The 15867-nt window shown below is 42.3% G+C and overlaps 1 protein-coding gene across 2 annotated transcripts; it reads right to left on the bottom strand.

Moving 5' to 3' along the window:
* Positions 1–749: 749 nt before the first annotated feature.
* bgnb (biglycan b) lies at positions 750–14836 on the bottom strand. Of its 2 annotated transcripts, XM_052057266.1 has the most exons (9): positions 14550–14836; positions 14445–14481; positions 8144–8405; positions 5020–5132; positions 4466–4679; positions 4259–4369; positions 3524–3617; positions 2615–2753; positions 750–2206 (listed from the first exon to the last, which is right to left on the bottom strand). In XM_052057266.1, exons 3-9 carry the CDS (start codon positions 8388–8390, stop codon positions 2009–2011), a joined length of 1116 nt encoding a protein of 371 aa, XP_051913226.1. In that variant the 5' UTR covers positions 8391–8405; positions 14445–14481; positions 14550–14836; the 3' UTR covers positions 750–2008. The 2 variants fall into 2 exon arrangements, with proteins under 2 accessions (XP_051913226.1, XP_051913225.1); XM_052057265.1 differs by lacking the exon at positions 14445–14481 and having other exon boundaries at positions 14550–14834.
* Positions 14837–15867: the final 1031 nt, after the last annotated feature.

The following is a 15867-nucleotide window of genomic DNA, read 5'->3' as shown; positions in this document are numbered from 1 at the left end:
TTTTTGTTCCATATACTATGCCCAGTCTATGGGGAGGGAGGATACTGTACTTACAGGTATGTATCACCATTAGCATGAACGGATCATTTGTTGTTCACCAAGAAAAGCTCGTTGTTTGCAATAACACTTCAACATTTGTCCAATGTGTCCACAACAAACACTTAAATGTGCTGTTGCAGCTCATTTAAAATTGTTAAATCATTGATGTTTCAGGAGCTAGAAGAGTTGCGCAATTACATAATCTGAAACCTGACTGGTATGGGATGTGAAAGATCAGATTGTTTTCGTGTTCCTAACTTGGAAAGGTCACAAAAAAAGCAGTGCTATATTACAATATTTCTTGTAGTGCGACATAAAAGTATCTACAATATAACCATGTATTGTTTATCTCGTCATTTTGTTGCGTGCAGGTATTGAGTTAGATCATCTGCTTTTCTTTTGTGTCATCCTTGTGCCTCGTGGTCCAGGCATTACCAATCATCCATCCATCCATTTTCGAATCCACTCAATCAATCAACCCACGCTTCATCAGAATGTTACATTAGTGTTATATGCTTTGCCGAGGTATCGCTAGAGACTTGCTATCGACAGATAATCCATACCAAGTGACTTGGTGCAAAAGAAACAAACGTGAATGGGAACATCCAAGTGGATGGATGATGGATGGAAATTAAGTTGAAGGAATGGTAAATTGACAGGGTGGATAGATACTGACTATGTCGACCTATCGCTGCAAAATGGCACATACACATCTTTGACATAATTTATTTGCATTCTGTTGTGTTGGTAATAATCTGTGAAGGTTTACACTGGGGGGGAATGTACATGTAGCACCATTAAACATAAGATATGGATATTTCAATTGACGACAGATTCATGCGTTCAAGCCAGTACGTGTCAATTCCAATAAGGACCCAGTGACATCGAACAATTAAAATGATAAGAGTTATACGATGATGATAATAGTAGAATGTGTTTGCTTCATTCTAATAAACGTTTGCCTTGTTTAATATTTCTGCAATATGATATTGGACCCAGCGTTTGCTCTCGGGCTTAATGCAGCATTTCGAAATGTCTTTATTCACATGCAGCAGTAGCTTGTCAGGTTACAGAGTGGAGACAGGACAACATGTGTGTGGTTAAAGCGCTTTTGCGTTACCAAGCGGAGATAAAGTGAGCAGAAACTGTGCAAAACAATGCATCAACACTACTTTAGTTTGCAGCACTATGTGTACACGATCATTTTTTTAGAGTCAGTCAGCAAAGCCGGTGCGTGTTGTCACTTAAAATGGGGCACAATGCTACGACTTGGGTCCCCCTTAAGGACTGCTTACAGACAGCGGACTAGAGATAAAAGGCACAAGAGAGTCCCTTGACACAGAAAAGCTGGAGGTTCAGTTAGGTAAATGTAAAACATGTTTACTGGTGAGAAGAGGCCGCTCGGTCAAGCGAACCCCAAGTCGAAAGAAAACACTTAACCGAACTTGAATTAGTATCTACATTTCTGTTCAAAAAGTCTTTGTTTCTTGCAATGGTGAGAAACACTAGATGTTGCTAAATTTAAAGACAAGACCTGAGCAACTCTCCCAATGTACAACACTCAAAGTCCTAAAAAGCAAATGTCTCTAGATTTCAAGATCTATAACGTGGGGCTTTTTGGGCAGGGGGGTCTCGGGGGGTTCCCCTCCATGGTTAATCGTTTTTTGTTTTGTTTTTTAATTAAACTGCGTCATTGTGCAATGGGGGATTTTTCTCTTTTTTATATATATATTATGGCTTGGGACAAACATTCTTCCCTCTCAACTGAAACTGAATTTAGAAAATAAAACTTTGAAGTTTTACGCTGGTGGTCGGTCTATTTTATCCGCTTCCCTCCCCTCAAAGAAACACTACCATTAAAGAAATTTCCAATCTTCTCAAATATTTTGAAAGTTTATTAATTTAAATGGTTTTCTTCATTTCTCCATCACTTGCCCTTCATACTCTGCATCCCCGAACAAACCCCTTTCTACTTTTTGTAGTTTCCGAACTGAACGGCCAGTCGGTCGCTGACGCAGCGGAATGTTGCGGGCTGCACCTCCCAGTAGTTGACGGGGTTGGAGAAGAGACTGATGCCATGATAGAAAGCTCTCTTCATTCCTGCTCCTTTAGGACAGAAGGCATTCAAATCCACCTTGCCGATGTAGTTGTTGTGGAGGTACACCACCTGGAGAGCAAAAGTACAACACTTTTGATGCGTCCTTGCAAAAACATGACATAGTTGCAGGTTGCCTTAGACCAGCGGTGTCAAACTCATTTTTTTTGTCCTGGGCCACATTGTAGTTATGGTTTCCCTTGGAGGGCCGTTATGAATTTTGGGAAACCATCTAAAGGTTTCCATATATTACATACACAGCCTACCACAAAATGATGGAAAACTAGTTTTAAAATCAGGTGTCAAGAATAATGACTGTTATTGAGGACTACATATGACAATTTGAAATTTTGCTTCAGCCTTTAGCAAGCATGATGGAACTTGACATGCTTGATTTGCTTTCGCGGGCCACATAAAATGATGTGGCTCGCCAGATCTGGCCCCTGGGCCTTGACTTTGACATCTGTGCCGTCGACTCACCTGTAAGTATTTCATATCCGGGAGACCTTTGGGAACAATGGAGAGACGATTGTTGTCCAGGTGCAGCTCTCTCAGCCTCGGTACAAAGGCAAGACTTCCATTCTCAATGTTACGGATGTGATTGAAACTAAGGCCCAACCTGGAGCAAAAGGGAACAAGGGGGTAAGTTGTACCTTCAGTCACAGAATTATCGAGATTTTATATCAAATGTAGCTAATTTCTAAAGGTTGATCATTTGTGCGTGCGGCATTAATGGCAGTTGTTTTAGCCTGTCTATGGCGTTTTGCATTGTGTGTTGGCATTCAGCAAGGATGCTCACGTAAATCTAGGTAAATGCGCTTTGGTTAAATGCGATGAGTGTAATTCCCTTTGTTTTATATTTCGTGTTAAGGTCAATTTCAAACACACACACACAAGCTGTTGTCATTCCTTCTCAAAAGGTGTTATTTAAGCCTGTTGTAATAAAAAAAGGAACACAACATAAAACAAAGCTCACAATTGTGTGTTTTGGTAGATTATTTCTGTGTAAATTGAGTACGATCCCACAAGTGTTCCATAGAGGGTTGAGGTCAGGACTGTTGGCAGGCTACTCTCTATTCTTTGTTCTCCAAAATTTTGGAGTTAGTCTCTAAAAAAAAAAAACGTAATGTTGTGGCAAGCAGTTCGTCTCTTGGCATTGTCTTAAATGAAGATACTGTACTGCCTCCACCAAATGGTGTCACTCGGTTCACTTTGACTGGTAATTCCTTAGGCACAATCTGGAACTGTCGCTGATGCGCATTCGTTTCAGTTTTTGCATTTAAAAACGAACGATACAGCTCACGACAACAATTGTTAAAAGTTCTCAACCATTTTGGTTTATGTTGATGTTGTGGAAAAAGTGTCAAATGGCTTTTGGCTGGAGGTTACCTGAACAGGTTCTTGTAGCGTTTCAGGTCCTCCAATTCCACAGCCTGGATCTCATTGTGGTCAAGGTGAAGCTCATGGAGACTATCAGGGAGATCTGAAAGAAAAACACACGTTTGTCTCTGCAAGACTCCACAACTCTTTTTGCGTTCCAATTTGGACTGGTTGAGTTTCTCATCATGCACATGATTCATCAAATTCATGAACTGTACTTTATTTCAGACCTGTAGCCCACCTAAAAAGGGAAAAGAGAAGCAACAGTAACAAGCATTTATGGTATGAGACAAGGTAGGGATAAATGAACAAAAAAATGAAGACGTCGTGCTCGGAAATTAAATAATTTTGTCAGAGTCCATACTTTCATAACATATTGAAAGGGTCATTGTGCCAATCATCAATTTATCTCTCCTTTTCTACACTGCTGATCTTGTTCAGGATCTTGTTTAGGCTCACAGGGGGGATGATTTCTATCCCAGATGATGGACGATGAAAGTTGTGGTACATGCTGAACTGAGATTCACACCAATGGCAAATGTGTCGTCTTGATTCAACATGTTTATTGAACTGCAGGAGAAAGCCACGGTAGCTGCAGAAAAGCTGCCCAGAAAGAACTGACCCAGTCCCACAAACCCGGAACCTCCTTGCTCTGAGGTAACCTTGAGCTCAACTACTGTCCTGTTTTCACATGATGTTTCTATTAGAAATGTATTTTGCCTGTCGGTCGCAAAGAGCAAATACCTTTGGGCACGCCAGTCAGTCTGCTGTCTGAGATGCGCAAAAAGTTCAGTTTCAGACCCTTGAAGGCACCAGGCTCAAATCCACTGTTCTGGATGGGGTTTGCTCCCATCTCTGCAAGAGAGAGGACACAACTTTATGTCAACACAAAGACCCTTTCATCACGAGCGCCCAAGTGAATAACACAGAGTTTTGTTTGGCATCTTTGACCTATGCAGTTCATGTTGCCCAGTCCTGCGAAGGCACCAGCCTGCACCTTCCTGATGAGATTCTCGTGGATCCTGATCTCAACCAAGGAGGCAGGCAAGTTCTTGGGGATGCTGGTCAGCAGATTCTTGGAGAAGTAGAGCTTCTGCATGCTCTGGAGAGGGATGAATGCCCTGGGATGGACCTTGGAGATGTAGTTGTTCCTCAGAGATAATCCCTGTGAAGAGCAAGTCAGTTACGGGGTAGCGTAATAGACAACAAAAAAGAGCTTATCGCATGCTGTCTTGTCTGCCCGTCTAAGTCTTGGTGCTAGAGAATGTGTGAAAAGTGTGTCTGCAAAATGAGAAACAATGTGAAGTTGATTACTCCCATTTAGCCTAAGACTTCAGTTTTCACACAATTTAAGATGACAAGGGCGAAAAAAAGAAAATCAGTCTCTTAGGAAGTGGAGGTTCTTAATGATATTTTACACTACCAATGAGGCTAATATCAGCTAAGTCGGTATCACAACCAGCAGACCTCAATTTAAATGCTACCCGACTGCGTGTTTGTCTTACGTATAAATCTGTGAGGCCCTTGAAGTCATTCTCTCTCAGCTCTGTGATATGGTTGTTCTGAAGATCCAGGAACCTGGTGTCAGGAGGAATGTTACTTGGCACCTCACTCAGACCTGCAGACCAACAAAAACACAGAAGGGAGCCATACTCCATTAAACACTTCACACGGGTAACTTGTGAAGCAAAACTCTTAAAAGCTGGTTTGTGTTCACTGTGCCACCACTTGGGATATCCGAACTTAGACTTCAGGAAAAGAAGGCCTGCAACTCAAACCGATCGTCGTGCCACGCAATGTCAAATGAGCACTTTGGGTTTCTGGGGCCTTATTTTAATGAGAGATGGACATAGGATACAACCATGGAGGTCACTCACAGACGTCAAAGTGGCACATAACTGGTTGCATGCAAATAAAGACATGCACGTTTATACACACACACACACACACACACACACACACACACACACACACGGTGGGGCCAGCAGATGTTTCCTGTCTGGTCTTCATTTGACCAAAATCTCAAAGGCGACGATTTAAGTACCATCGGTATCAAGCTTCTGCTATTAAATGAAAAGGAAACAGCAGAAGCCAGCACTCTGTTGGTTGTGAGTTATCGCGTGTGTTATGAAGTCGACGGCTGACGGCTTAAGTGTCTTGTTCCGAATGACTTTGGGGAAAAAAAATTAGTACACAAAACGGTGTCACCGTACAGTCAGCGACACCATGGTTTGAGGAAGCATATTTTTTGCTACTTCCAAATAAAAAGTTAATTATATGGGATACATCCACCCGTTTCCTTTACTATCAATCCTCTTCAGGGTTACTGGTGAGCTCTCCCAGCTGACTTTGGACGAGAGGTGGACCACACCCCGGATTGGTCACCATTCTATCTCAAGGCACCAGCGTATGATGATACTCTATTCGTCTCCAAATGGTTCGAAATACACCTCTACCTCAATATTTGGTCACTGGAGCCAAATGACACTGGTTGGACTTGGTCATGAACCGCATCATAAAGAAATGCGCATATGTGTAACAAATGTAGTCAGTTGCTTAAGCGAACCTGATAGTAACCGCCTGCATGATGCAGGAAGGTCAGCTTGGCAGCTCGTACCAGCTCTCCCATTGGGATCCAGCATTCCGCAGACCACATCTACCAGCCACAGCTGTCCATTCAGAGTCAAGTTTAGATACGGCTTTGGCTGTAACCAGCCGCGCCCTCCCTTTCACCACCATGGATCGAACGCCGCGGTGCCCTCCGGTTTCGGTTCAAATCCACGTGAGCAATCCTGAGAAGGATTCAAGTTGCAGGAACGGTGTGTGGACTTTTATTTGACATTTCAAATCTATTCCTGAATGTTCCTTCCTCTTGGAGCATAATCTCATGATGTGAGTTGAAGATTTACTTACTTAATTTTTGTCTGTGCCTGAGCAGTTTTCAGCAAGCCTGCTGCAATTGACCCCCTTAAATGTGGAATGCAGCATGAAAGTTGAACAAACATTCGAGAAGCACACCGATCAAAATGCCTCTCCAGCGATCTAAAACCCCCGACCGCAGATTTCACCCGTAAAGCCACACAGCTCAAAGGTCTCGCCCCAGACTGACAAAACTGGCACCCTGTCAAACCCCAGCACCCCTCCAGACAAATACTGAACATCATTTGGGGATGCACACGGAGAGGAGACAGACACCACTGCCAAACACACATCTGTTCTAAATAAGCATTCAGGAAATTATATGCTTCCACATTTATCCTCTGCAGAAACATCAGGGCTCCACAGTAAATACAGAGAGTTCACAAAGTGATGAATCAACACCACCGTTATGTCGAAACACAAACTTGGAGAAAGTTGACAATCTTCATACCTGCCGAGATGGCTGATCACCGTAGTTTTGGTCCAAGCAACGTGGACAGGAAAATTTGAGAATCGTTAATTCAAGAGGTGATTGCTGAACATCATGTTTGATGGAGTTTTGATCGCGTTTACGCGATTATTATAGCTTACATTTGGAATCGTGACAGAGTATTTATCAGGTTGACTCTTTACATTTATGATCCTACCTGGAGCAATGTTAATAGGCACGCTATGTCAGATGGAAACCTCCAACGTCCAAATTTGGTCAATATCTGGTCTTTTTTTTTCCACAATTCGATAATATTGGCGAGTTCCCACACTGGTCTATTTGTTTGACAAATTATTAACCAATTGAAGTGTTAAAAATGACTTGATGCAATGGTAATGGCTCAACAAACATGTTTTTTTTGGAGAGTTTGCTGAAAAGTGATGTTCCGGACATGCAAGGTCACCACGCGATGCCAGCGAAATTTATCTGAGGGTCAGAGTGTCACCAAAACAGATGGACCGTTGTGACGTGTATCTTGCTGGAAATGGTTTGAACTTCATGTCTGTGTAGATTTCCTTCGATGCTGGTCTCCAAAAGTTGAGGTGAAAGCACCTGAACTTCTTGATCATGGAAGGCCTTTCACTTTCAATCCAAAAGGGAACTGAAGTATGAAGAAAGGTTTTCAAGAAATGTCAGTTGAAAAGTAAAACTTGAGAGGTCCCTGTTGGATCCAATTGAACATTTGTGCAACCGTCCTCTTTCCTACTAAATTCCTGTGAAAACGCATTGCCCTGAACATGAAACGGTGTTGGTTATTTGTTCAAGATCATCCTGATTTTCTCTCCGCCGCCCTCAGTCCTTCGCTCATTTGGTCCCCCTCAATCCATCAACGTCCTCCGGTCCGCATCACAGCTCCACTTATTTTCGGACTAAATCTTATCGTCCGCTCAGTATCTACGAACAGAATCTGGAACCGAGAATCCCGGAAAGAGACCCTTTCACTTGTCAAAATACACTCTCTTCAAGGAATATGTCTCTTTCCTATTAGAACAAAACTTTGCTATCTGGAGCAGCAAGAGTCGTGCAGCGCTCAGACTTGCAGTCATCACGTTATTCAGCTGTGTGTCATTAAAATGTGCTTTCCCCACGGGCTCGTTTAAATATCTTGCACATTTAGTGTGGACAAGCACCACGGATACATTTCCTTGTTCCCCCCACTCCCCCAACAACACGAATACACACGCTTACACACTGACACAGAGAAACACACACTCACTGACCGAGGTCAGAGCACTGGACCACTTTGAGTCGACACTGGCAGCCGAAGGGGCACATGGGCATGTCCGGAGGGGGCAACTCTTCAATGGCTGATCCTTCTTCCTCATCCTTCATCATGGCCTTCATGTCAATGTCCAGACTGTCCAAGGCAAAATCCCAGAAGCCTTTCTGCTCAAACGGCAGGGCAGCGGACGGGGAGAGCAGCTGGGCCACGCATAGTAATAGTAGGAAGGAACAACAGGACTGCATCTTTGCTTGGGACACCTTCAAAGAAAACAAACACAGCAAAATGAAGAGGAGGAGAATTTGATACATTGCAAATAAGTCTGTGGAAACATCTCGTCAAGATTGGACCAGGCTTTGTTGACTTGATTTTATCTGTATTAGCTCCTCACGGCGGCTAACATGTTCGCACGACTTAAAACGAAGGCGTTCCCACCCAAAGACGACCAGACGTAGGCCAAAAGCAAATGTTTTTCCCTTTGCCTTCGAACAAGCCAATCATTGCCGGTGCTTTGGGAGCTAAGTATAGTGATTAACGCTCTTTGTAATAATATGATACAGTCTGATGAAACTAAACTACACATCTCAGAAGTTTACACTGCACCAAAAGGGACCTAAGAATCCGTTCAGGGAACTGAAGCCACTCCGACCACAAAATGCCGGCGTCTGCTTCCTGCACACCGAGTTGAGGTCAGGTCTCTTCGTGGCTAGTTTAGAGGTGGAAATTATTGCAACGGTGCAGCCTCACAAAGATGCAATTCATTCAAATGGGGGAACGGGGCTAAGAGCAAGTGCAAGTGTGTGTGTTCTTCTCGAATAGCATGTCAGCCCCTGATGTCAGACTGCACATGCACACGGTCCTAACAGAAGACCTACAAAAGTGTCAACTTGATTTATTCTGCCTGTGCTGACTCTGAGACAGAAACACGCTCGGTCTAATCCCAAGAAAAATTAGAGTGACCCTACTAATTGGAACTGCTGCTCTTTAGCATCAGTGCTAATCCCATGAAGCAGCCTAATTTCAAACTGTGCTGGGACTGGTGTTGAGCTCACGGTGCCGACAGCTTCCGTGCCGTCTGCACCAGCAGCTCCTTCTGATTTGCAACATATTCAAGCTCAAGTAGACATTTGACAAGGCTCAGAGAGATGATAACATAGCAATTTTGTGTAAAAACATATATATAATAACAACACAGTAAATGGTTTTGACCAAGACTGGCATTGAGCTAGTTTCAGTGTTGGGTTTTTAATTCAATATTGGAGTTAAAAGTATAATATTTAAAAGCAGTACCAGAGTTAAATAGATTTAATAGTAAAGCAAATAAATAAAAAATAACTAACCACGTTTACGAAAAGAGTGAAAAGAGCAAGAACAAGATTTCAAAAACATGTTAAAAAATACACAGAAAACAAATTGTTGCGCTGAATTTACTCAATTTTATTTCATTAAGTGGTAAAATGAAATTGAATAATCTGAAGCCGGATAGATTTTTTTTTTTTAATCCCAATTAAACACCTCCTATAAAACGTTTGGATTTTGTGTAGTAGCCACTTGATGAAGTAACCAAGTAAATTCAACAGACACTTTTTTCTTCAGTATACTTTGAAGAATTGTTTCATGGGTATGGGAAAAGAGCATAATTATTTTAAACTTTTACACTTTCCTCTTAGGTTTCGAATATCTATTGATTCCGATTATTCACTCTGATAATAAAGAATAACCTCAAATTGGGGGACAGTATTATAAAGAAATTGCATTTTAAGAGTGATTTGCTGGTGGACCGTATTATACACAGGTTTGTGGATTCACAAGATTTGACGGTACATGGCAGTTTGGGACTTTTTCGGTTCATTATAACCAACTTTATAAAGCATTTTTTAAAAGAAAAAAGAAATGTTTTTGTGCATGTAGAGCGTTATACATTATGGATATTATTTAAATCAGTAATTCACAAAGTGTGGCACACGCACCACTTGTGGTACGCGGGCACTCTCTAGTGGTGCGAGAAAGAATCATTGCCCAAGTTAAGCTCACTTGTAAGGAAAACTTATATGTGCAATACATTTTTCTATATTTAAGCGCAGTTTTATTTTTCTAAACGCGTAATGTTGAAGTGCCTTCCAATATTTTTAGAAATACTTTTTGCGCATCAAATCAGTGTCTCGTTTTTGATGAACACTTAGTACAATGCTGTATTTTAATGGGGGGTACTTTTCAGTATTTTTTGGGGGTGGTATTGGTGTAAAAAGTTTGAGAACCACTGCTTTCAATTAGACCACTTACTGGCTTACAATAAGACCGCAAGATTTTCAACCGATGTACATAAAGTGCCTGAACGGTTCATCTCATTGGTGAAACCTTGAGCATGTTACCATTCAGATTTGTGGACTGCGCATTGAGAAACTTTGTGGCACATTAAATTCCATTACAAGGAATGTTTTGTTCATTTAGCCGGCAATTAATTGGCTTGCCTTCTCACACCAATCTCGAGATTTCTGTTCACCACAAGCACCTTCGCAAGAATGCGGAGGTCCGAAATAACGGCTCCTTTCTTCCACTTTAAATGTGGAAGAAAAAAAAAGAAATTGTATGACGTGGACCTGATCTGGCCCTCGCAGACCGTTCCCAGCAATATAAATAGCAGCCAAATTATACTGTTTTGCAGCAAAGAAATAACAGCCGCGGCCTTGGTTTGGTCAGAAGAATGAAACCAACGGGACGCAGCCACGACGACACATTTATACCACATCGCACAATGGCGCACAGAGAATGGCTGCAACACAACACCAGCAGGCACCTAGAATTTCTGCAACGTGTGCAGCACAAAATTATGGGAGATATCACAAATATATTGTCAATCTAAAAATATGTACCCTAATCAGAGAGAGGGTTTTCGATGTGGTCAAACCGATGATTTGTCTGCAGTTTGTCTGGACGTGGCGCGAGATGAGGCCTTGCAGAGGAAAGCACTAGAAAGGGGAATGAAGGATGGAAAGGAATAAAAGCAAGCAAGCACTTTTTAAAAACAAAAAAAAAACATGGCTACCATTTACTCACCTACATTCCAGCCACTCTGTGATCATTTATTCGGTATAAATTCCTATCGTCTCTACATCCGGTTTAATTCTGAAGAAAGGAGCCAACCAGATTGAATGAATATAATACATATTAAAAATAAATAAATAAATAAATAAATAAATAAAAAAGATGGAAACCAATGAGACAATTAGGCACCGCTGAGTCAAGTCTGAGGTGTGACGGGGAAATTATTGAGCGAGAAAAAGAAGAATTGGCTGAAGAAACACTGGACTACTGTCAAGTAAACCACCCGAAACTCCGTCCAAAATGAAACCAGTAAATTGACCACACATGACCACGCCTCAATTATGTTCTTTTGGAACTCGTGTGTGTCTGTGGCGCTCAAACTGCCACATACTTCGAGCCCAACTAAGTGCAGGAAGAATCCCACGTTCCCAATTTCCCTGAAAACCAAAGAGAGATTTCTCCACTCGTACTGTATCTTCCTGCACAAACTCATTTGGTCACCCGCATTCACTCACTGAATTCATGGAATTAATTTCGGGATTTTGCAAAGAGTATGTCTTGATTGAGTTTTGCGTAGTTATGCACTTAGGCGTCGATGCGTAGTTTTCTTTCAAGGTTCGCACACCGAGCATCTGAGATAAGCTTCACATTTTCAACGTGGACAATCCATCACGTGTTGGCTACCTGTCAGAGCTTCCATCCATCACCAGTATCTGATATTGCTGCCAGATTTTGCTTCGTGTGCCTGCGTGGCAAGAATAATCCCCCTGGAACACGTTGCAGCCCACCGTGTTGAGTCTTAAGTGAGTCATTTAGCTCCCACTGACACACTTTGAAATCAAACTACTCATTACTTGTGATTTAGATTCAAACCTCACAAAAATGTCTGGGTTTTTTTTTCAAATGACTTCTAGAGTGAGGAAAAAAATGGTGTGTTGAATTTACTCAGTTTTATTTCATCAAGTGGCTGAACAGCAGCAAATTATCTGAAATCAGTTACATTATTTTTAACCCTCTAAGTTACAACAGTGGACAGCTTATCATGTTATCAGGTTGCAGGGTGCATGAAAGGGTTAAATAGATGTACTTGGAAAAAAATCCCTGGATCCAGATGATTTTATTTCATGCACCCACTTGATGAAAAAACAAAAAAATGAGTACCGGTACATTCAACAACAAATGCCAGTGCAGGAGAAGAGCTTTTCTCTCTCCAAGATGCTCAAATCTGCTTATATAATGTAGCCCCATTCACCCTCTCTCAGGAGATACATAATATGCTGTCTTTGCTGCAAAGTATCATCCCCAGCTCATATACCACAAGCAGCTGAGGTTTTAGAAAGGTTGCCATTTCCCCCATTTTCTATGGCTCAGTTGCCAAATGTGCAGAAGATGCACAATGGAAGCGCAGTCAAGACTGGAACAAGAGTTCAGCAAAAGCTGCCACGTCGCTGTTGTCCAAAGGATGAAAAGTCGAGAAGGGGGTGAGATACGTACAAGGAAGGAGTGTTTTTGTTTGGGTGGACTTCGGTTGGTGGGCCTGTCGATTGGTTATTGTTAACATTATTAGGTAGGTTGATCCAAAAGGAGGGCAGCGTTCAGAAGGCAATTTAGTGAAATCTGCCTGGCCAAAGCTGACTACTGATCAACACACGGGCAGATAAAATGACGCATAAAGTGCCCATTGCAGCTTGAACTTTTTATTGTTATGTGGAGGGAAAATCTATTCATGGCCCGGGTTGGACCATGGGCTTTTATGATGTTTACAGAAAGTGTTTTGTAACAAGTCTGTGTTATTCTGAGCAGAAATTCAATATAAAATGCAATCCAATAAAGCTAGAACAACACAAACCCAAAATTCACAAGCCTGCGGGCCAAAGTCACCACCGCTCGCACGAACATTGACACGGTGTTTTAGTCCGGGAAAAAAAAAGAAAATTAAGCCCTCCTTGAAAGGGCTTGTTTTAGCTGACCTCTCAATTTTGTCCAACACACACAAACAGTTGAGCTGGAAAGTGCTGCTTTTGCTTCTTGCTGCCTTTTGTTCACATGCACATTCGCATGGGAGAGAATTTATTTCAGCTCATGCTGCTCGTTATCATCAAATATGTGCATTGTCATGTGTTGCCACTGTCTATATTGCTGCTGCTTGAATCTCTCCAATGTGTCAAGACCGATTCGGTTCTGTTCTGTTCTCTCGCTCTTCTCTTCTATTCACACACCTCCTAACACAGGCTGAGCTAGGCGGGGTCCTGCAGCAGGCTCCGGGTGGAGTCAAGTGCCCCAGCGGCTGTAATTTGGTGACTGCTGCCCCTAAAAAAAGGTTGCCTTTGGCAGCTCCTCTGAGGCCACCAAACTTGGATGTGGTGGCAAGCTGCAGGGAGAAAAGATGCTTACAAAAGAACCACGACAGCCTGGGGGATGATTCCCAATTGAAAGTACTTTGGAGTACCGCTACTCAGCAGTGATTTGTCGTATCATCGCCGAGGACACATGAGTTTGAGTTGGATGCTGAGAGAGAGACAGGTGAATGGCGACACGTGCGAGAGTGTGTTGGTGAAGCCACAGACTGTCTAATAAGCGGGGAAAGTCAAGAGACAGGAAACAGACACGTTTCATTTCCCGTGTCTGACCAGTGCCACCACACTGTTTGCTCTGTCTTTGCGAAGTTAAGGTGACTCAATGGCATGACTGGCTCATATGGTGGGCATGAAGTCATGGCCATGAGACGAAATGGGGCCACCGGGGGAGACTGTGTTTCTTTTTGAGTCTTTCTACGTAACACCTGAACATAACATCAACTAGTGTATATGTAGAGTGTGATGAGACAAAAAAAGGCGAAGGCAAGTTTTAGGAACACAGATGGGAACGTGTGACTTCCAAATATCATTTCCTTTCATCCTCCCTTGTCGAAAAGATTGCGCCATCTAGTGTAAATGTGCAATAGAGGTTGGAGGCCGATGTGACTGATTCAATCTCGGACACCCGCCAAGTATTTTATCTGATGCAAATGATTGCAATGAGCGAGGGTACAACTAAAAAAATACATAAAAAAGAAAAGAAATCTGAAAAACAAAGGCAGAGGTATTATTGCACAGCCTACGGTGAAACAAGAACGGTGAATAGAATTTTGCATTCAAATTTCCAAAAAAAACTGCAATTTGTTGCATTGTAGGAATTGCACCATGCAGAGCATTTTAAACTTGAAACGGCGTTGCAACAATAACAAGAAACAAATAGTTTGATTTGAATGTTACCTATTCCAAGTTTCTGTGCAGGCATGATAGTGGTCTACTAAATACGAACGTTACAGTTAAAAGATCATGTAACAGCTATTTAAAAAAAAAAAAAACATCGCCTACCTTTTGAATAGACCTTTGAAAATAATTCCAAATTCCCAGAGTAGGTGGAACAGTGTTGCCTCCCTCTGTGCGTCAGATTATCCTGCAGATGATTTTATACGTTGATCACATTCAGGGATTATTACAGTATTTCTCTGGGGTCCGCTGACATCCAGCCTCTGCTCCTCCACCACCGTGTGCCACTGTGAGCCGAATCAGAGCTTCCAGCCCATAAAGTCAACGGGCCAGCCTCCTTTCTCCTCTTTGGGGAGCAATGACGGGGAGGAGGGGAAGTGCAGGACCGCTTTTTGCTTTGATTCCTGTTGAAGAAAAAACAAGGTTTTATAGTTAGTCGTCATTCCAACAAGAAAAGATAGCATCGATGACTGGGCGTCTTCACAAGAACAGATGATGACAACCGAGTCAAGTCAAGTCACTTCACAATAAGTAGAGGTTTGTCAGAGTCTTAATAATTGAAAATGAAAAAGGAGCGTTCAAGATGTTTATTGCAACTCTCATTAAAAGTTTAACCAAAAGCTAAACATAAAACAAGGAAAATTGCACGGTGTGTAATTCAAACAGCTATATAACTGCTTTTGATTATCTTAATACTCACAAACAACGCAAAACACCACACAAGGGCTAACTACCAACATCAGCATCATTATATTTCAAGCTATTTAAATATTTGAACACAAACAATAGTGCAACTTATGCACTCACAACAATACTCACAGGCATAGGTTCTTTATCCTCCGCGAAGAAAGATTAATCTTACTCTGGTTTACTGAGGAGTTTTGATCAGATCCATGCATATCCAAATGTCTGCAATCTACTCCAGTACACCACATGGACGTACACTAGAAGGAGCAGTGCAATGGCCATTCAAGTGAAGCAAAAACTGTTTGTTTGTGTTTCTGCAACATATCAAATTATGTTATTACTGTATGTTGAATGGGGTGGCGCGGTGTGCCAGTGGTTAGCGCATCGACCTTACAGTGCAGAGGTCCCGGGTTCAATTCAAGCTCCGGCCTCCCTGTGTGGAGTTTGCATGTTCTCCCCGGGCCTGTGTGGGTTTTGTCAGGGTGCTCCGGTTTCCTCCCACATTCCAAAAACATGCGTGGCAGGCTGATTGACCACTCTAAATTGTCCCTAGGTGTGAGTGTGAGCGCGGATGGTCATTCATGTCTGTGTGCCCTGCGATTGGCTGTCAACCGGTTCAGGGTGTACCTTGCCTGCTGCCCGAAGACAGCTGGAATAGGCTTCAGCAACCCGCCAAATGTAACATTCTGCACAGTTTAAACATGTAATTCAGTCAGTCGTACATGTGCCACGAGAG

The sequence above is a fragment of the Hippocampus zosterae genome, chromosome 2 (assembly GCF_025434085.1).
Source record: "Hippocampus zosterae strain Florida chromosome 2, ASM2543408v3, whole genome shotgun sequence".
NCBI classification, from domain to species: Eukaryota; Metazoa; Chordata; class Actinopteri; order Syngnathiformes; family Syngnathidae; genus Hippocampus; species Hippocampus zosterae.
Note: the sequence above shows the minus strand (reverse complement) of the source record. Positions and strands in the feature narration are given on the sequence as shown.

Bases quoted from the DNA above. Each gene is read 5' to 3' on its own strand.
- bgnb (XM_052057266.1), bottom strand. From the start codon at position 8,390: ATGCAGTCCTGTTGTTCCTTCCTACTATTACTATGCGTGGCCCAGCTG. The intron at 2,754-3,523 runs GTAACCTCCAGC...CTTTTGCTCCAG, and splicing joins CGCTACAAGAACCTGTTCAG to GTTGGGCCTTAGTTTCAATC. The intron at 2,207-2,614 runs GTGAGTCGACGG...TTTGCTCTCCAG, and splicing joins CGGATATGAAATACTTACAG to GTGGTGTACCTCCACAACAA.